We start from the raw sequence: 21,861 nt of genomic DNA, 5'->3' as shown, positions 1-21,861 counted from the left end.
TATTATCCGGGGACCATTTGATTAGATTTTGGGATCGATCGGGTCAAAGGTCAATGTCATGAAAAGGTCAAAATCTTCTTTTTACCATAGCACGGTCAATTTTTATCCAATTGGCATGCAACTAATGCCCAAATGTTCATAATTCAATGCCCAATCTTGTGATATGCGAAGGTATGCACTCTACCGAGTGCCCGTTCTAGTTGGTTTATGTACTAAGAGTTTTTTTCTTAGACAATTTATTTTTAGAAGTGATGAAAATGAATGTCTTAGTTTGGAACACTGATTCAGAAAATCAAAGCAAAAAGACAATTGTGTAGTTTGGCATCTCTGATGGTATGAAGCAGATTTCAAACCTGATGCTTGGGAAGCAGAATGCTGCTCGCTGTCCCACGGGGGAGTTAATTGCAGTCACTGTGCAGCTCATGAGTAAAAGTAGATACTATCAGGATCAAAAACACAGGCTGAGAATAAAAAATTCAATTAAATTTGGTTTACTTTTCAATTCAGTTTATTTTGTTTTGCCCAATATCACAAATGACAAACTCCCCTCAGAGGGCTTTACAATCTGTTCAGAAATACGACATCCCTGACCTTTGACCTCACATCGGATCAGGAAAAAAAACCCAAAAAATAGAAATAAAACTTTCAAGCGGTAAAAAAGGGAATAACCCTTCAAACAGAGGATGATCCATCTCCAGGATGGACAGTGTAGATGTCATCTGACCAGAAGGAAGCGTCCATGCCTCCTTCTTATTATTCATAATGAGTAGGAGGCATGGACCACGATCCAGACCTCCACTATCCATGAAACAGAAGGAGGTAGAGAGGGGGGGGGGGGAATTAGACACAGGTGTTCAGATTGGTTCCTCAAACAAAACAAAACGTTGTGTGCAGGAGACCCGATGCCTCACCTGTGTCCTGCCGCTCATTACTGTGATGGACTGCCTGGCAGAGACTTTAATGGAGGGACAGGACCCCGGCCATGTCCGCCCTACACCTATCGCGCTCTCCCCGGAGCGGGCAGCGAGGGTGACTGCCTGCCCTGCCCGCCTGGTTCACACTGTAACAGGACAGGTGTGACACTGACCACACCCACTCTGCGCCATCCTTCTTATTCTGTACAATGAAGTGTAAAATAACACCTTAATGGTCCTCTCTCTTGCTTTTAATTTACATTTAAATCAAATAACATCAAGTTTCCAGGTTGTTTAACCCTCCTATTACCTTTACATTCACTAACCTATTTTACCCTCGGGGTCAATCTGACCCCAGCAATTAAAACCTCCAGAAAATTATTAGAATTAATATTGCTTCCCAAGTTTAAGTGTGAGGTACTTTATGTTTGTTTGTTGACTACCTAAATAGCCCTTTAAGTATATAAAAAAGTTGATATTTCTTATATGTTTGACACAGTGAAAAACAGCCTGGGGTCAAATTGACCCCAAAGAACACCGACGTTAAACAGTCAGTGCGTTTACATGCAATCGAATTATTGGCTTAGTCGGACTGAAATCGAATTATCCGTTTCATGTAAACACCTTAGTCGGACTATGTGCGGTCCGACTTCGGTCCGATTAACACCCTGGATAGCTCGGTCCGATCCAGTTGATAATTCGACTCGCGGCATGTAACTCTGAATTCGATTCAACTGGACTTTGCGTCTTTGCGCATGCTCGAGATCCTCCGCCTCCTCCCTCCCATGTCGTGACCCGAAGTCGAAAGAGACGATAAATTAAATTCTCCGTACGGCGACGGCGCTTTCTCCGTTATCAACTCAGCCAATAGCGCCATTTGCATTCGCTGTACTCCTATTAACACCATGGAAAATAGTAGAGGGATGTAGCTTCGCCTTGCTCTCTGTTCGCCATCTTTCTCGAAATGTTGTTGTTGGTGGTGGTGAAGAGGTCAAGCGGAAATGGCTGTATCACCACAAGTTGTAATGAAAACAGCGCCGCCTATCGTATCGGATATGACATGCTTTCGGCCAATGATTCGAATTACTCACTGCCATGTATATTGGGATAACAGCAGATCCCCCAAAAGATAGCATAGTCCGACTAAAGCAAGATTCGAATTATACCATCATGTAAACGCACTGATTGAATCAAATTGACCCGAAAGGTAACAGGTTGTTTAAGGTGCCGTATGCCTGAGATAAATGTGAAGGAGGTGTAATGTGATGAAAAAACTGTTCCATTTAAAACGTGTGATATCCGAGGCTACAATGAGGAGTGAATATTTTAAAAATAAATATAAGTCTCATTATTACTTTATTTACAATAGTGGTTGATTCCTCCTCTCTCTCTTCTCCCTCTGGTTCTTTGCATGCATAAATAAATAAATAAACTATCTGCTTGTATTCAAAGTACGGAATAACTTAAATGAGTCGTGTGCTTAATTTATTATTTTTGTTCTCTCCATTTAACACAACAGATGTATTTTTACTTTGGTTATCATTTGCTAACCTGTTATTTCCCAGGGCTTACAGACTACTCCAACAGTCCGTGCCCGCCTGGTTTCTGGTGCAGCGGGTCTGGACCCCCCATCCTCTGCCCTGCAGGCACCAAGAGGCTCCACCCCGGAGCCGCCGCACCCAGCCAGTGTGAACCGTGTGCGGGGGGGACCTTCTGCCCAGAGCCTGGAGCTCCGGGGAGGCCCAATGTGGAGGGAGTCCCCTGCAGGGCCTCTTATCAATGCCCCATGGGTAGGTTCATCAACACAGTTCATTATGTTAGCGTGGTCTATATTTGATCACGTACGTGAGAAGTTTCATTCTTTTATTTTAATAAATGCCCTCCTCCCTGAAGACGTTAATGAGTTTTTTTCCAGTAATGAGTTTTTGCTCATAATCCAGGTGCAGTCTCCGAGATGCTCTGCAGAGCCGGCTCGTACTGTGGGCCGCAGACCGCTGAGCCTCCAGTGTGTCCTGAAGGGTATTTGTGTCCTGAGGGATCTCACACCTACAACACCCCCGACCAACTGTGAGTGCGAGAAAAAAACCACATCCAATATCCTGAATAGAAACCTGGCTTTTTCGAAAGACTGACCAGGAAACAAGAGGCTGTCACTGCGGAAGAGATGAAAACATGATACATTTGGACTGATCCTACATGTTAAAGCTTTATAAATAACCCCATTGCCATGCTCCACAGCTGTCCTTTTCCCTACTACTGCCCCGCCAACAGCTCCACCACGAAGTCCTGCATAGGGGGTTTCATGCCTGTCAACACGAGCGGCCTCAGAGGATCCAGAACCAGCTGTTGCCACGTGTGTGAGGGGGGAACCTTCCGTCCGCACCGCTCCCCCATCGCGCAATGCCTTCCATGCCCACCGGGATACTTTTGCTCCCCGGGTACTCTATTCCATATATTTCAATTTATATGTATTTATGTACACTTCCGTTCAAAAGTTTGGGGTCACTTAGAAATGTCGTTATTTTTCAAAGAAAAGCACCTTTTTCTTCAATAAAGATAACATTAAATTAATCATAAATACACTCTATACATAAGTGTTTCTCCTAGGTTTACAGCTTCAGTTGGAAAAGTTCACATTTTAAGACGCTCAACAATTAAATGCAAAATCTGAATTTTTTAATTATTCTTATTGTGGCTGCAATTAACCTGTTTTGCACTGCATGTTTTTTCAATATAATAACAATTAAAGTGCAAACTGTGAAAAACTAAGACAAAACAAGTTCACATTTTTGGCAATAAAGAGTTTTGCTGAGTTTTACACTGCATATCTTTTCAAAACAACAATAACGTTCAACCTTTGCAAAACAAAACGAGTGCAGATATAAGCCGCCACCCTGTTGTAATGGTAGGGGAAACACTGAGTCACTGTTCATGTGGTAAATGACTTTTCTCTGGGGTTTAATGAAGTCTACAGAGGTGTATAGAGGCCCATCTCCAGTGTTCTGGTGGTACATTGTGTTATCGCCTGAGAAGACTAACGGAGGGGTAGAAAACCCTTGAAAACCCATTTTATGTGAGCGCAGCTGAAAACAGTTATGCTGGTGAGAAAAGCAATAAAACTGGAATTTCTTTGAGCCACAAGTTTGAACAACTACATTGATATTTAAAATAAAAAGCATTATTTCTAACCTTATCAATGTCTTCACTATATTTTCTATTCATTTTGCAATTAAATTGATAAATAAAAGTGAGTTTTCATGGAAAACAATAAATTGTCTGGATGACCCCAAACTTTTGAACGGTAGTGAATTTGTTTTTGATGACTTACTTATTATTACAAACTAGAACGGGCACTCGGTAGAGCGCATACCTTCGCATATCACAAGATTGGGCATTGAATTATGAACATGTTGGCATTAGTTGCATGCCAATTGGATATAAATTGACCGCGCTACAGTAAAAAGAAGATGTTGACCTTTTCATGACCTTGACCTTTGACCCGATCGATCCCAAAATCTAATCAAATGGTCCCTGGAGAATAACCAATCATCCCACCAAATTGCATGCGATTCAAGAAGATGTTGACCTTTTCATGACCTTGACCTTTGACCCGATCGATCCCAAACTCTAATAAAATGGTCCCCGGATAATAACCAATCATCCCACCAAATTGCATGCGATTCAAGAAGATGTTGACCTTTTCATGACCTTGACCTTTGACCCGATCGATGCCAAAATCGAATCAAATGGTCCCCGGACAATAACCAATCATCCCACCAAATTTCATGCGATTCGGTTTAATACTTTTTGTGTTTTGCGAATAACACGCATACAAATAAATAAATACACGGCGATCAAAACATAACCTTTCCGCATTTTCAATGCGAAGGTAATGATGTGTGCGTTTATCTTAATTCAACAGGTACAGACCACTACAAAAATAGCCCTTGCCCTGTTGGGTATCTTTGTCCAATGGGATCCACCCAGCCGACACCCTGCCCCCCTGGCTCCTTTGGTAACCTCACTCAGGCTGGGACTCTGGGTGCCTGTCACCCATGTCCACCCGGCACCTTCAACCACCTGCCCGCTCAGAAGGCCTGCTTCCCCTGTGGCGGCTCCTCCACCTCCACAGCTGGTTTGATCCAATCAGATGTTTCTAGAACAAATAATATGTGGATTTAAGTTCAGTTAATGTTCAAAAATATGTTCATTTTTTAAAAATACATCACACCTGTTTTCCAGGTTCTTCTTCGTGTACCTGTTTTGGTAAGAATCGTGCATTCCAGCACTCGGATAGTTCATGTTTGTGCAGAACCGGTTTCATCTTCTACGATGAACTGGATTTCAAAAGGTCTGTCTCTGACAGTGGATTGGACTGCCAGCCTGAGGTCAGTGGGGTATAGTTACTTTATATTTAGTCATTGATATCATTTGAGGCTTTGGATTCAGGGTTCAGGAACAATGCATGTAGTTGGTCCCATCATCTGTTAATAATAAGAAACTTGTGGAATATTGCTTCATCTTATTCATCAGACAGTTGTGTCTTAGAAATGTCAACGTTATACAAATGACCTCTATGGTTCCCATCTTTCGACAAATAGTTTCACTTCCATCCAAAAATCTTATTCAAAAGTACATTTAAAGAATAAAAAACATGAACATCTGATACAACCTTTGGAAAGATAAACGATGAACATTTAGAAACCAATGGCTTGATGTTTGGTAATGATTTTACTTTATAAATTGGAAATCAATATGTTGAGATGGGGGAAATACTCTGGGCTGTTTTTCAATCAAGACTTATGTACACTCACTCACTCTCTCTCCTCTCTCCTCTCTCACACTCTCTCTTTCTCTCGCTCTCCTCTCTCTCACACTCTCTCTCTCTTTCTCTCGCTCTCCTCTCTCTTCCCTCCCCTCTCTCTCCTCTCTCTCACACTCTCTCTCTCTTTCTCTCGCTCTCCTCTCTCTCGCTCTCTCCTCTCTTTCTCTCTCCCTTTCTCTCTCTCTTGCTCTCTTTCTCTTTCTCTCTTTCTCTCTCTCTCGCTTTCTCCCTCTCCCTTTATCTTTCTCTCCTCTCTCTCTCTCCCTTTCTCTCTCTCTCTTGCTCTCTTTCTCTCTCCTCTCTCTCTCTTTCTCTCTCTCTTCTCTCGCTCTCTCTCTCTCTTCTCTCTCTCTCCTCTCTCTCCTTCTCTCTCTCCTTCTCTCTCTCTCTCTCTCTCCTTCTCTCTTCTCCTTCTCTCTCCTCTCTCCTCTCTCTCTCTCGCTCTCTCTCTCTCTCTCTCTCTTTCTCTCTCTTCTCTCGCTCTCTCTCCTTCTTCTCTCTCCTCTCTCTCTCTCTCTCTCTCTCTCTCCCTTTCTCTCTCTCTCTCTCTATCTCTCGCTCTCTCTCCCTTTCTTTCTCTTGCTCTCTTGCTCTCTTTCTCTCTCTCTCTCTCTCTCTCTCTCTCTCTCTTTCTCTCTACCTTTCTCTCTCTCTTTCTCTCTCTCTTGCTCTCTCTCTCTCTCTCTCTCTCTCTTTCTCTCTCTCTCTCTCTCTCTCTCTCTCTCTTTCTCTCTCTCTTCTCTCTCTCTCTCTCTCTCTCCCTCTCTCTCTCTCTCTCTCTCTCTCTCTCTCTCTCTCTCTCTCTCTCCCAGGTGAACAGGCGTTGTTCCGCGGGTCAGGTCCGCCTGGCGGCGTCCAGAGAGTGCGTGTCCCCGCTCCTCCACTCCTGCGCCGTCGCCTGCGGACCGCGTGGAGGAGCTCTGGACGTGGCGATGGGCATGTGAATCTAATTCATACTTTTCAATGAAAAACTGTCCGATCACCCTGAGAACGTGCCCGGTAAAACGACCGCGGCGTGCTAAGCCGCCCGTCTCTTTGTCTTCCCGTCTCTTGTCCGATGCTCCAGCTGCCGGTGCGAGCGCTACGTGTCGGCCGAAGAGCTGTGCGACACCTCCTGTCTCTCCGGGCTCCCTCGGCTCTCGGCCCGGCTCTCACCAGACGGCCACCTGCTGCTCAGCCTCAAAGAGAGAGACGAGACGGTGTGGGCCCGGGTGAGCGAGCGACGGCGGGGGGGCCGTGGATCGATGAATGATCGACCGAGCAGAAAATTGATTTCTTACTTATGAATTGCATTAAATGTGATGATCCCTCTGCAGTTAAATGATCCCTCTGCAGTTAAATGGGAATGACACGAATCTCAAATTAGTATTGGACCGATGCAGCCGAGAGACTTTTTCAGATCGCCGGACCAAATAGTTGGCATGAATTGTGTATAAAGTTGGCGAATTATTTATCAGGACACCTGGAAGAATCTGCACATTTGGTGGAGGAGAATGTAAAGATATTTTTTGAGCAGTTCTAACTGGGGTTGGGTACCGAAAACAAGAGCAGCCTGAGCTCAGATTGGTTCCGTCACGTTGCAAGTCTTGCGTTCATAAAAGTAGGCCAACAAATAATACATTTGCAATTATAACCATGTTTAAGATAGCTACCAGCTACGAGCGCGACAGTCTCATTGCTCCATGAGAACGGCTTTTACAGGGAATATGGCCGAAGAGGTTTTTAACGTCGTCATCGTCAATCGTCGTTTTTTGCTTTTTCTTTTTTTTAAGCATCAGTTCAGGCACCGGTATCGTTTAACCCTCCTGTTGCCTTTAGGGTCAATTTAACCCCATTCAATGTTTAATGTCGGTGTTCTTTGGGGTCAATTTGACCCCAGGCTGTTTTTCACTGTCAAACATATAAGAAATATCAACTTTTTTATATATTTAAAGGGCTATTTAGGTATGCAAACAAACAAACATAAAGTACCTCACACTTAAACCTGGAAAACAATATTAATTCTAATAATTTTCTGGAGGTTTTAATTGCTGGGGTCAAATTGACCCCAAGGGTAAAATATGTTAGTAAATGTGAAGATAACAGGAGGGTTACACATTGAATGGGGTCAAATTGACCCTCAGGTAACAGGAGGGTTAAGAAATACCGGTTTAGCACCGGTATCGGAAAAAGAAAAAAACCCGATACCCATCACAAGTTCTAACTCAATAACTGGTCTCATAATTTGAAGATCGTTCCATCACCTGTGTTTGAATGTGCATGTTTTGTTTGCACTGGGTTTATTACCTTTGCATTGAAAATGCGGAAGGTAATGTTTTGATCGCCGTGTATTTGTATGCGTGTTATTCGCATAAGTCAAAAAATATTAAACCGAATCGCATGAATTCTGGTGGGATGATTGGTTATTATCCGGGGACCATTTGTATAGATTTTGGGATTGATCGGGTCAAAGGTCAAGGTCATGAAAAGGTCAAAATCTTCTTTTTACCATAGCACAGTCAATTTCTATCCAATTGGCATGCAACTAATGCCAACATGTTCATAATGCAATGCCCAATCTTGTGATATGCGAAGGTATGCGCTCTACCGAGTGCCCGTTCTAGTTGTTTGTTATATTTAGCAGCTAAATGTCCGTTCAACACAATAGCCTTCTTCTCAAGCAGCCTACAGGACATTAAACAACCATTATGTTCAAAATATAAACAATATTTCACCATAAAATACACGCTTTGCCAACTTTAAAACGGACCCCAATGCACTCATTTTAGGACAACAACAACAACTCCTCGGACGCCACCGTGCATACCAGATTCAGTAATCTGACAAAATATGATATGGTTTATCACCCAATATGCCGTCTGGGGAGAACTGTCCATATGCAAATGGTGCCGATGGCCTCTCGGAATTAGATATTGATATCTTGTCTTTTTTAATTTCTTGTATTTATGTGTTGTGCTGTTCCATCGTGCTGCAGTAGCAGTTATTATTGCGCTTGTTTCTCTTCTCTTCCAGACGGTGAGGGAGGTTTTAGGACCAGATATCCACGCGAAGAGTATTGGTCAAATCCATTTGGTCCAGTTTGACCCTGAAGGCGTCTTTGGTTGGATTCCCACACAGAAAGAGCTCATCAATCAGTTCATGGCAGGTGTCTAAAATTTGACTGTCCATCTTTAATCAAGCCATTTAACTTCTGTATCTTGGATCATTTTAAGGGATGTTGCTGTCTAAACCCTCAGCACCTTTTTTTTTTTTTTACTCTTTTTTCATAGAACCAATAGAACTCCTAAACACAAGACCCAGAAAGAGGAGAGACACGGAAGACGCCGAGGATGACGATGCTTCCGACACGGCTGTCCTTCCTCGTATCCCCAACCCCATCGTGTGTCTGTCCTCGGGTGACATGCTACTTTTCCATCTTGCCATCAACCACACTGGTACCCCACAGATGTTGTTGACTTTCACATCGATGGACATTGCCAATTATTTATGTTTAAAAAAAACTTTCTTTTACATCCGTAAGACCGCCATCTCAGCCACTTCCCGGTGTATCAGAAGGACCACCTGTTTAACAGTAACCCCGGCTGGGACTTTGGTGCCTTCAGGCGACTGCAGATCCTCATGAAGCAGAGCAACTTGAACTCCACAAGGTATCGTTGAGTCTATACGAGCCGCGCGGGTCGATACCTTTTTTTATACTGCATTCAATTCAGTTTATTGTGTCTATCGCAACATCACAAATTACGAATGTGCCTCAGAGGGCTTTACAATCTGTACACATACGACATCCCTGACCTTTGACCTCTCATCGGATCAGGAGAAACTCCCAAGAAATAGAAGAAAGAAAAATACCTTTCATGGGGAAAAAAGTGAAGAACCGTTCAGGAGAGCAACAGAGGAGGATCCCTCTCCAGGATGGACAGAACAATAGATGTCATGTGACCAGAATGAAGCGTTAGTGTTACATAAACACATTCAATGAATATGACAGAGCGTATGAATAGTTCGTAGTCGGCATGGACCACGATCCAGACCTCCATGATCCATGAGACAGAAGGAGGTAGAGAGGAGTGGGCGGGGCATCATCAGGGCCATGACAGGAGGCATCAGACACAGCCAATGGATCCTCTGAGACGTGACGTCACAAAGACTCCGGGGAGGAAGCAGAGTTAATAATGTGTGATGGAGAGATGTAAATCCATCCATAAGGAGAGAGAGAAGAGGAGAGGTGCTCAGTGTATCCTAAGCGTCCCCCAGCCGCCTATCAGCCTCTAGCAGCATCTCTAGGGGCGGGGCCAGGTGAACCTGATTCAACCCTATAACTATCAGACCATCAAAGAGGAAAGTCTTAAGTCGACTCTTAAATGCATCACAAACTCTTCATACGTTCCCTCTCCTTTTCCTCAGGTTCGCCCACGTCTTCTCAGAAACCGGGAAGTATGTGCTTGTGGACAGCGCCGTCCCAGAGTGGAGTGTGGTGGTGGTGGTCAGCGAGGAGGGGACGGAGTGTGACCCGCGGGCCTCCGCGTTCCAGCCCATGAGCCCGGCACACCTGGTGAAGTACGGCGTCGTCAAGCAGCACCGACTCAACCTTCTTCCCGACTGGGGAGTGATAGCGGGTGTGTGTGTGTGTGTGTGTGTGTGTATCATTCACCGTTCACACCATTAATGTGTGTCCTCGACATTACATCATGTAAGGAGCAGGGCCGTTATGAGTTTGCTTGCTAACTGTGTTCAGGGGTCCTCAGCCTGCTGTTGGTGGTAGTTGCGGTTCTGACCACCACGGTGCTGGTTCTGAGACCCGGCAAAGCGACGCTTTTCTCCGAGCGGAGGACGAAGCCGAAGTGGCGAAGCCTCGGGGAGCCCTTCTGCCCCGTGGGTTGTGTGTGCAGTGAAGATGGGTAAACTCATGTTTCTCAATCCAACTTTTAAATTCAGACTCGAGGTCCAGACAGAACAAAACATTCAAATAAAAAGAAATACATGCAAAATCACAAGTAAACTAGAACGGGCACTCGGTAGAGCGCATACCTTCGCATATCACAAGATTGGGCATTGAGTTATGAACATGTTGGCATTAGTTGCATGTCAATTGGATACAAATTGATGGTAAAAAGAAGATTTTGGCCTTTTCATGACCTTGACCTTTGACCCGATCGATCCCAAAATATAATCAAATGGTCCCTGGATAATAACCAATCATCCCACCGAATTTCATGCGATTTGGTTTAATACTTTTTTAGTTATGCGAGTAACACGCATACAAATAAATAAATACACGGCGATCAAAACATAACCTTCCGCATTTTCAATGCGAAGGTAACGACATAGAACTACGAATGCGTTATACACAGACAGCTGTAATAATGTCGCCACAGCGTGTAGTACTCAACTTTATGTTTTATAAAACCATGATGATTTCATTTTTTTGAGTCCTCAACTCTGCAGATCAATTTATACATCCTTTTTATCCTAGTGGCACATTTTCTGTATGTACCAGTTATGAAACATGCCGAAAGGCATCCTCCTCTCTCCTCTGTCTCATTGATTTTGTCAACCTCTCTCTTATATATATATATATACACTACCGTTCAAAAGTTTGGGGTCATCCAGACAATTTCGTGTCTTCCATGAAAACTCACTTTTATTTATCAAATGAATTGAAAATTGAATAGAAAATATAGTCAAGACATTGACAAGGTTAGAAATAATGATTAATATTTGAAGTATTAATTTTGTTCTTCAAACCTCAAGCTCAAAGGAAGGCCAGTTGTATAGCTTATATCACCAGCATAACTGTTTTCAGCTGTGCTAACATAATTGCACAAGGGTTTTCTAATCAGATATTAGTCTTCTAAGGCGATTAGCAAACACAATGTACCATTAGAACACTGGAGTGATAGTTGATGGAAATGGGCCTCTATACACCTATGGAGATATTTCATTAGAAACCAGACGTTTCCACCTAGAATAGTCATTTACCACATTAATAATGTATAGTGTGTATTTTTGATTAATGTTATCTTTATTGAAAAAACAGTGCTTTTCTTTGAAAAATAAAGACATTTCTAAGTGACCCCAAACTTTTGAACGGTAGTGTATATGTGGACAAATCTTTGTAATATGACAAATAAAAGTGTGGCTTTGTGTTTCAGCAAAGCTGTGCCGAGCCCAGGGGGCTTCCTGGGCAGCAGGGGTGTCGGAGAGGGAGCGGAGGCTGAGGAGCCCGCTGTGTCAAGAGGAGGTGAGCTCACTGTTTATTAAACCTGTGCTGTCACTCAAACTGAAAAGCGCTGGAGTAGTATATGGTGTCCGGATATGACGGCGGCGTGGTGGAATGCACAATGAGTTCTCCGGGCGATAAGACGAGGCACATCGCTGTGTGACGAATACAAATATAAAGAGTGCAGGAATAGAGATATCGTTGCGCCCCCGCCGCGTGTAAAGGGCAGATGAGGTGGTTTTTTGCACCGTAAAAAAAATGTAAAAGGTGGAAGTTGGAAGAACGAAGTTCATAAGCAGGAGTAGTGCAAAATATATTGGGAGAAGGGATGAGTGAAAAGGGATGAAGAAAACCGTTTCATGAACGATAACTATAACATTTGTGAAAAATAAAAACAACAACCAGGATGTGTCATAATGATATAAATGAAAGGGATCAGACTCGGTGAGTTTTGTTGTACAATATCAGATTTGAATGATAGGAAAATGCAGTATCACCCCTATTTTTCCTGTTTTGCCTCCCCTATTTGTATGTTTTCTGCCCCTATTTTGCCTATTATGCTGCCCCTATTTTGCCTCCCCTATTTTGCTGCCCCTATTTTGCCTATTTTGCAGCCCCTATTTTGCCTGTTTTGCCTCCCCTATTTTGCTGCCCCTATTGTGCCTATTTTGCCACCCCTATTTTGCCTGCTTTTCCGCCCCTATTTTGCCTGTTTTGCTGCCCCTATTTTGCCTGTTTTGCCTCCCCTATTTTGCTGCCCCTATTTTGCCTGTTTTGCCACCCATATTTTGCCTGTTTTTCTGCCCCATATTTTGCCTGTTTTCCCATCTCCATTATGCTTGTTTTTACTTCTGTTTGCATGTGTTGCCTTTTAATTGTTTGGTTTTAGATAACTTTCATGGTTTCCTGTCAGAAACTTCTGGTTCGTTTCACTAAACACGCTTTCAGCCAAATACCGGTAACAAATCTTTGTCCTTAACGCTTCTCAAATTTCTATATTGGAGTTGTTAAACTGATATTTCTTGGGGTGCAAGTCCCCCGGTGGCGTCGATGGTTCCCTTTCATTCCCCCCTCCTCACCGACACCCTGAAGTTAAGCGGGTACGACGTCTTCACCGGGTCCACCGGCTCGGTGTGTTCTCTTAAAGCCAAGCTGAGGCTAATGGGGAAGTCAATCATTCAGCAGGTGTTTATTCACACCGGACACATTCAAATCTGAATCTGACAAGGGCACGACAAGTCCGTTAGATTCATGTTGCGAGAACCACGAGTTGTCTTCCCTGAATGTCACGACGCTACATCTTAACCAAAGTGGTTCACCCACCAATAAATCAATTATTTGGGGTATTGTTTTTTTTCCTTTTCTATTATGCGATCATGAGGTCGAGAGTTGGATTCAACGTTTCTCTCCGAGTGCCGATCGCATTATTCCTGCAGCTTGATGGCGCCTTTGGAGTCCATTAGTCTCGTCATGACCAAAGCACCTCGCATGAGCAGGTAGCAGCGAACGGCCTATTCCCCATTTGATTGATGATGAAGAAAATAATGGCCAATACCACATTCCTAATTACTTGTTATGTCGCCGCTATCTCTGGCTTTCTAGTTAGCCTCTGCGAATTTAATTCAAGTACTTATTATTCATCGCACGCTCAATCTCGACTGTCTAAGTGGGTGGAGACACTGAATTGTTATGGATCCCAGTCAATCAAGCGCATATGTGTATCTCCTCGTTTCTTTAGGGTGGCGTGATGACTCCCCCCCCCCCACACACACACACACACTTCTAATTGCCGTATTATTGATTTAGGAAGTGTGCCAGGCCGCTGTGATTTGGAGGAGTTAAATGTGAAGACTCTGTTCGACAAGTTAGAGGATCAGAACCTGCACGTCGCCTCGCAACTGGCCCGGCACCGCAAGGACACGCAGGAGTTTTACAGGAGCATCTGTCAGGAGACCGAAACGCTCAAGGTGAGATGAACGACGACACGCATTCTTTTATTTCAAGACGGATTTGACAATATGAAATGTAATCGATATGACATTTTTTCTTTCAGAATGTCTTTGACAATATGGATCATAAAAAAATGAGCCTTCTCAAAGAGCTGCTGGTCCATCATGCAACGAGGAATAGCAGCGCAGGAGAGAGAGATGCACGAGGTAAAAGTGAACGATTGTGATGATATTGGATTGTATTGGAGAAGCGGATCTTTTCAAAGTCAGACGGCAGTAATTGTAATGAAGAAAAAAAGCCTTAAATGTCTAATCTTAAAACCTCGGTGATTAAAGGAATAGCTTTTCAACTGGAAGTACTCTCACTTTCTTTGTTGTCCCAGAAGATGGATACCTCTGCCTCTAGTGGATGAATATAAAACTGCAGCCTGTTCGCTGACGTTAAAAAAACAAGCCAATTGTAGGTTATTCGGTGGATTATTTGTGGATTAACCAGTGCAGGTTCTTCAAATAACCTATAAAGGAGTCTCAAAGAACCTTCAAAACATGGTTCTTTAAGGCACCATTTCTGGTTCCACAAAGAACCTTTCAATTCAGGGTTCTTTAAAGAACCATTTCCTTAAAGAGTTCTTGAAAGAACCTATAAAGGTGTCTCAAAGAACCTTCAAAACATGGTTCTTTAAGGCACCATTTCTGGTTCCACAAAGAACCTTTCAATCCAGGGTTCTTTAAAGAACCATTTCCTTAAAGAGTTCTTGAAAGAACCTATGAAGGTGTCTCAAAGAACCTTCAAAACATGGTTCTTTAAGGCACCATTTCTGGTTCCACAAAGAACCTTTCAATCCAGGGTTCTTTAAAGAACCATTTCCTTAAAGAGTTCTTGAAAGAACCTATGAAGGTGTCTCAAAGAACCTTCAAAACATGGTTCTTTAAGGCACCATTTCTGGTTCCACAAAGAACCTTTCAAACCAGGGTTCTTTCAAGAACCATTTCCTTAAAGAGTTCTTGAAAGAACCTATGGAGGTGTCTCAAAGAACCTTAAAAATGGTTTATCAGTGCAGGTTGGTGGACCAGCTCAGCTGCTTCACTCTGTTTCAAACCTTTACAGGGTTCGTACGGTCATTAAAAACCTGGAAAAGTCATGGAATTGTATTTAATGGTTATTTCCAGGTCTGGAAAAGTCATTGAAAAAATTTAAATCTCAACATTTTTCGAAGAGTCATGGAAATTTATTATATTCATATGTTCATTCACACAGTTTATACTGTATGTTTCCAAATTCCCATTGTTAGTTTAAATATGATATTTTCTCACTATTTTCATGGATACACAGAGATTTCACAAAATATTTTTTCATGGAAGTTTGGTTTAAAGTCACGGAAAAGTCCTGGAAATCTACTGGTCAACATGTGTATGAACCCTAATGTTACGCTTCGCTAATTTGCTACTGGCAAATAAATTAAGTAAGCATTTTCCAAAATCTCAGACTATTCCTTTAACACTGTAATATGTTCGAGGATTACACACAGGTGGACTTTCTGTTGTATGTCATGTCCCTCAAGACTCATCTCAACCTTTAAAAGGTTGAACCGTTTTTGTGATTTTGATTATTAAATGTTTTTCCTGCATGGGTCTGGAACGACCTCATCATAACAGCTGAGACCTCCGTGGCATTACTGGCAGCTGTCCTCCGGTCGGCGGAGGCCCTCGTGTGCAGGCTGACGGGAGAAGCTTGGCAGAACCAGGATTTGCCCGGCCCCCCATACGGCCCCCATACTGGTCCTCAGGAACCACAAGCCGGATACGCACAATCCGGTGACAACAACATGTGTTACACGCAGGTAGCCGTTATTTGATTGTCTGGTTTGCGTGCATATGACTTGGGTCAATAGATCGAAAGAGTTGGAGGAAGGTTCATCTGGTTGTCGATGTTTTTTTTGACAGAGGTATGTGAGCCTGTGTGAACTGGGATACCATGAGTTTTGGTTTTACTTTTAATATCATCATATATTTAGTATCATCATTATTATTTTTATTTTTTATTTTTTTATTGTCTGTCACTTTTATGTCGTATGTCTTTGTTCATTTTCCTTTTCCTGGTTAAATAAAATAAATTAAAAATAAATAGAATAAATAAAATAAATAAATACAATAGAATGAATAAAATAAAATAAATAAAATAAATAAAATAAATACAATAAATACAATAAATAAAATAAATTAAATAAATAAATTAAATTAAATAAATAAAATATATAAAATAAATAAATACATTTTTAAAAAAGAAAAAAAGAAAATAAATTGCATATCTTGGAATAATTAAGAGAATGATTCTGTTTTTCAAAATTGTGTCCACAGTTTTCATCAGTGAATATGACCAAAGCAGAACCAGGTAGGCAACACATCTAAACAAATGCTGGTTGAATGTTCAGGCTGTGTCGGGATGTGAGACGCTGCTCCTGTCTTCCCCAGTTCATCTGCAGAGCACGGCTCCCTGTCTCAGTGACCACGACTTGTCCCGGCTGGTGGGTATATCTCCTCTGTTCAAGACCCTGCAGGACATCCGGCAGTCTTTACAGAACCGGCCCGCAGCAGAGTCTCATCAGCATGGTACCCGAAACATGATCAAATAAGCCTAAAAGAAACAATGAAGCAAAAATGATGCAATACAAATCAATATTTTCCTTTGGTTTTAGCAGATATAAAGCATTCCGTCCAGAAGAGCAACGACGGACAACTCATCCCGACCGCCCTCGACAACCTCTCCCCTCAACACTCGGCCGTGTTCCTCTTCGGTTGCCAGGTGATGCGGATGCTCTCGCACTGCCCCCGGTTCCCCTCCGTGCTTCTCCTAATGGCCAAGTCGATACCCGTTTCTTCATCGTCCTCTCACGAGGCTTCGCTGGCACATTGCTCCAAGGACTTCTATTTCGACGCGGCCAATCAAATCCTTTATATGTCGGAGGCGACGCTTCATCACGTGGGACATTTCATCGCCACCATTGTGCAGTCCATGGCCTACATAGCATCAGGTAATTAGACTCTGAGACCCAGGCTGGTGCCACTGTCTGGCAACATGCATGTAATACAGTAGAATACTCTGACGATCGTCTTTAAGATCACACAGTAATCCTCTTTTTTTGTTGTATATCCAGGATCCAAACCTCCGAGCTTCACGCAAGCTCTCCACGAGGCCGTTTCGGCGTTAAGCCTTCAGCTGTTCAACTTCTCTTTCAAATGCAATGAAGCAGAGGTGAAGTGCTATTTAGTGATTTTAAACATCCTCCTCTATGGCACCGGTGGGGGGAGTTAACCCTTCACGCCTTCTCTCCTTTTTTACAGTCACATCGCTACGCTTCAGAGGGGCTGCAGGGTGGCTTCGTCGAGGAGTTCCTCAACATACGAGTTCCCACTGAAGCGCGCTTCACGGAGCACCTGTTGGCCAGCAGGTGGGTGAGGAAGATGAAAACAATGCAGCCGGGGAATAGTATTTAACCCTCTGGGGTCATTTTTTGCGATTTTACACAATTTCTTCAATTCACCTTTTAAAGGCACTTGCGTATGACACATAGTCATGTGTTTTGCATAAAAGATTGCAGAATAATCTCAGCTCCCTATATAATGAGATACAATCGTCTTAAGGCGCAAGTGTAAAGAGATAATTTGGCCCTAAAGCTGAAAATTGAAGTTCGATTCCTTCACTCATGTTGACGAACTCTTTTGATATGATATTTGATATTTGTCAGAGCATCAATGAAAATAAATATAAAACACAATAACGATAAAACGCTAAAAAAAATGTTTTGCCAAAAGGTCTTGGGTTAAAAAAAAGCAGTGGTAGATATATGTAAATAAATGTCTAAAACCAAATTTGGTATTATCTTTTTTTTTTGTACAAATGATAAAAATGATAAAAATGGGACTGAGAAATGACTTCATACTGCCGATAAAGCTTCATGGGGTGTGTGATGTAATGATGACATTAAATACTTTTCTGCCACGTCTTCCAATTTAGACTTCAGAAATACAAATGTTTCCAGCTGGAGCAGCTCGTCACGAACCTCAGAGAAAGTGCGACTGAGGACGCCAACGCAGGTGAGACAAGTGTCAACAAATAGATAGAAAGTAAAACAAATTTAAAATCAATGACAACAATCGCCAACATATAAAAAAACACCACATATTATAATAAAAGAGGACTTGACTGAAGCCTAACCCTTCTTAAAGGAGCAGTGTGTGCTTTCCATTGATGCATTCCTCCTAGTCAGAAGATCTAAACGTCATTAAGATATTACATAACGTCCCGGAGAGAAAAGTCCATTTTCAACTGAAAGCACTTTCAGACGAATGGCCTCATATTCTACACACGGAACAATAAGGGTTCTTAAATGGTTCTTTAAAAGGCTTTGTGGTTCTATGAAGAACCATCACCTCCTCAAGAACCATTTTTTGGTTTGAGGTACCTTTATAGGTTCCTTAAAGAACTATTTAAGGAAATGGTTCTTTAAAGAACCGTGGTTTAAAAGGTTCTTTGTGGAAGCAGAAATGGTGCCTTAAAGAACAATTTTTTAAGGTTCTTTGAGCCACCATTATAGGTTCTTTGAAGAACTCTTTAAGGGAATGGTTCTAGAACCCTGGTTTGAAAGGTTCTTTGTGGAACCAGAAATGCTGCTAAAAGAAATATTTGTTAAGGTTCTTTGAGACACCTTTAAAGGTTAATTTGAAGAACTAATTAAGGGAATTGTTCTTTAAAGAACCCTGGTTTGAAAGGTTCTTTGTGGAACCAGAAAAGGTGCCTTAAAGAACCATTTTTTGAAGGTTCTTTGTGACACCTTTATAGGTTCTTTGAATAACTCTTTAAGGAAATGGTTCTTTAAAGAACCCTGGTTTGGAAGGTTCTTTGTGGAACCAGAAATTGTTCTTCTGGCGTCGCTCTGAAGAACAATTTCGGTTCCAGATGGAAGCTTCATTTCTCTGTGTACTCCACACACACTTCATGACTTGCCTGACACACCAATGAACTCACAGCTCTGAAGCTTCTCAAAGCAACAGGTGGTCGTGAACAATAATCTCATATTAATATTGGTTTCAATCGTTTTGTCTTTTTTTGATCAACTCGGTCATCGTTGAGGACATTTACCCAAATGTATTTTATTCTGAAGGCTCAAAAGTCTTGTTTAATGTCCGCAGGTTTGCCACCAAAAGGGACACCGGTGCAGGTATCAATCAGTTCAATTAAATAATCAATAATCTTAATTGAAGAGAATAATACGCCACACGTTGCTTCACCACATCCTCTATTACAGATGTCGTGCGTGGAGGAAGACATCGACCGGACCAACGAGTCGTTCCTGCAGCTGAGCGTGCAGCTACAGCAGAGAGGAAACACTGCTGCGGTAAATATATGGAATATTACACGTGTCATATATTATTAAATAAACCCCCTAAACATATAGCTGCATGCTCATTTAATTGCGTTTTAATGATTCTTAGAAATTCTCTGTTTTATTTCCTACTACTTTATTTTTCTCATTTCATACATGTAAATGATATATGACAACGTTACCTTAAGTTGATTAAAATTAATTTATGAGTTCTGCTGATGTTCATTTTCTCCTTTTCAGTCCTGAAAAATATGTCAACTAGAACGGGCACTCGGTAGAGCGCATACCTTCGCATATCACAAGATTGGGCATTGAATTATGAACATGTTGGCATTAGTTGCATGCCAATTGGATAAAAATTGACCGCGCTATGGTAAAAATAAGATTTTGACCTTTCCATGCCCTTGACCTTGACCTTTGACCCGATTGATCCCAAAATCGAATCAAATGGTCCCCGGATAATAACCAATCATCCCACCAAATTTCATGCGATTCGGTTTAATACTTTTTGACTTATGCGAATAACACGCATACAAATAATAAATTTAGTTAAATAAATAAATACACGGCGATCAAAACATAACCTTCCGCATTTTCAATGCGAAGGTAATCAGTATGCATAAATATTTTCATTGTTTTTCTTGAGACTACGTGCTATATATATATATATATATATATTTAACCACATATCATCTACAGTTACATTATCTGTCATATGTGCTCATGCAGAAGGGAACGCCAACGAGCGCGCCGACCCTGAGTCGTGATGGAACGACCCTGCTGGAGATGAAGAGGCGCCACGTGTCGCGGCGCCTCGACGAGCTTCACGTGACGTTAGGCCGGATCCAACGGCGCCGGCAGGAGGTCGACGGCGAGTCGAAAGATGGAACCGTGAGCGACACTCAAACGGACAGCGGCAGCGCTCAGGGGGAGGAGCAAGGGGAGAAGCAAGGGGGGGTGCGTTATCCTGGCGGAGGCGACCGGAGTCCGACTGGCGGCCGGCGGCGGGACAGTTTTCCAAACGGCGAGAGTCCCAGCCAACGAGGAGCAGAGGGCGGAGGCCTCGGTAACTCTAAACTGGAGGGTGGTGTTAATGACCAGTCGATGAGTGACGGTGTCCAGAGCAACGACCCCGGCGCATTACCGGACTGACGGAGGCCGGAGGGCCGAGATCAGCTGCGTGTCGATGTCTCGGGAGCTGAACGGTCAGACCGCGAGGGACGATGCAACCGGACTTAAATACATTGATGACACGTATTTGTTGTTGTTGTGGTTGTGTATTTTATTCAGTCAATAATTGCAATACAATACAATATTATTCTGTATAATATACAAAACAGAAAGACTGAAAAGGTATAGGTACAAGCAAAAATGCTTATATATTCCTATCCTAAATTATTATAATCAAATACACCAGAAAATTAATATAAAGAAAATAAAAGATGATATATATATACATTTTCTTTATTTTATGTTAATTATATAATATATATATATACGTTTCAATCACACTTATAACCCTCAAAAATTGTTTTACAAATAATCCTTTCGAAATCCAAAAATGAGTTAACCATTCTTACATCCATTTTAACGTTGTTCCATAATTGGACTCTTACAATAAAAATACGTTTTTGAATCCCTTTTTTAGTTTTTTGTACAGTAAACTTTCAAACATCTCTTAAATGATATTTACACTCATGTATTGAAAACAACCTTCGTACCTAGTCTGGCAGCACTGACCACAAACTGGATCTGAATGGAGAGATCAATGCTGAAAAGAAATTGTGTTACAAAAGAAATTATTTTTCATGTACAGTATCATTATATCTTTTTATCTTGAGGATTTTTAAAGTGGCCTTATTTGTCTTAATGTGTGCCGGCAATAAACCAGCCGGGTTGTTTTTAATTCTCACTAATCCTGAATAAAATCACCAAATGATGATGATTTAATAATTAATAATAGGAGCAAATCTTCAGCTGAATGAACACAAAGTGACACTTGAGTTATACAACTGGACATAAATATTTATTTATGATGTGGAGTGGCGCACTGATCAGAAACTGGATCTGAATGTAGAAAAAAATGTACTAACTTAAATTAGTAGATTTATAGTTTCAAGCCTTTTTTCCCTTTGATAATTCCTCCCCACGATGCAGGTCTCAGTCTAGTTAGGACTACATGACATTGAACTTTCCTCTCTTTTATAAATTATCCATAATTTCAGGGCTTTTAATTTATTTTGAGCTATAGGTGCCGTGTTTCGTGTTGCGTTCGGGTTCTAATGGGATATTTAAATGTGCCTTCAGTTTGTTTTACTCCAGCAAAACAAGTCTAGGAGTTAAGCATCCACACACTATTTCATATGCGGTTGTCATTATTCTCCTTTTCTTTGTGCTCGTATATGATATTATTTATTGCGTGTTGAAGTGGTCTTATTTGTCTTAATTGTGTAAACCAGCTGGATTGTATTTTAATAACACTGATCCTGAATAAAATAATTAATTTCTGGCAACAAGATCACCAAATAGTCTCTCAGAAAGAAGTTAATAAAACAGTCGATAATCTTCA

General features: G+C 41.9%; 1 protein-coding gene across 1 annotated transcript in view; it reads left to right on the top strand.

Annotated features, from left to right (window-relative positions):
• The window catches only part of si:ch211-286b4.4 (uncharacterized), a 31,135-nt gene extending 9,274 nt beyond the window's left edge, over positions 1-21,861 (top strand). The window contains exons 13-38 of the mRNA XM_056442066.1: positions 895-1,074; positions 2,480-2,704; positions 2,855-2,981; positions 3,153-3,352; positions 4,837-5,049; positions 5,157-5,302; positions 6,552-6,679; positions 6,806-6,950; positions 8,752-8,884; positions 9,009-9,173; positions 9,260-9,386; positions 10,144-10,355; positions 10,475-10,637; positions 11,892-11,980; positions 13,766-13,926; positions 14,013-14,115; positions 15,565-15,749; positions 16,267-16,300; positions 16,381-16,518; positions 16,605-16,940; positions 17,064-17,161; positions 17,251-17,357; positions 17,924-18,003; positions 19,099-19,127; positions 19,215-19,304; positions 20,022-21,861. Coding sequence (XP_056298041.1) covers positions 895-1,074; positions 2,480-2,704; positions 2,855-2,981; positions 3,153-3,352; positions 4,837-5,049; positions 5,157-5,302; positions 6,552-6,679; positions 6,806-6,950; positions 8,752-8,884; positions 9,009-9,173; positions 9,260-9,386; positions 10,144-10,355; positions 10,475-10,637; positions 11,892-11,980; positions 13,766-13,926; positions 14,013-14,115; positions 15,565-15,749; positions 16,267-16,300; positions 16,381-16,518; positions 16,605-16,940; positions 17,064-17,161; positions 17,251-17,357; positions 17,924-18,003; positions 19,099-19,127; positions 19,215-19,304; positions 20,022-20,444 — 4,037 coding nt within the window. The 3' untranslated portion in view covers positions 20,445-21,861. The remainder of the gene's footprint in view (positions 1-894; positions 1,075-2,479; positions 2,705-2,854; positions 2,982-3,152; positions 3,353-4,836; positions 5,050-5,156; positions 5,303-6,551; positions 6,680-6,805; positions 6,951-8,751; positions 8,885-9,008; positions 9,174-9,259; positions 9,387-10,143; positions 10,356-10,474; positions 10,638-11,891; positions 11,981-13,765; positions 13,927-14,012; positions 14,116-15,564; positions 15,750-16,266; positions 16,301-16,380; positions 16,519-16,604; positions 16,941-17,063; positions 17,162-17,250; positions 17,358-17,923; positions 18,004-19,098; positions 19,128-19,214; positions 19,305-20,021) is intronic.

This window comes from Pseudoliparis swirei, chromosome 20, assembly GCF_029220125.1.
Source record: "Pseudoliparis swirei isolate HS2019 ecotype Mariana Trench chromosome 20, NWPU_hadal_v1, whole genome shotgun sequence".
NCBI lineage: Eukaryota > Metazoa > Chordata > Actinopteri > Perciformes > Liparidae > Pseudoliparis > Pseudoliparis swirei.
Note: the sequence above shows the minus strand (reverse complement) of the source record. Positions and strands in the feature narration are given on the sequence as shown.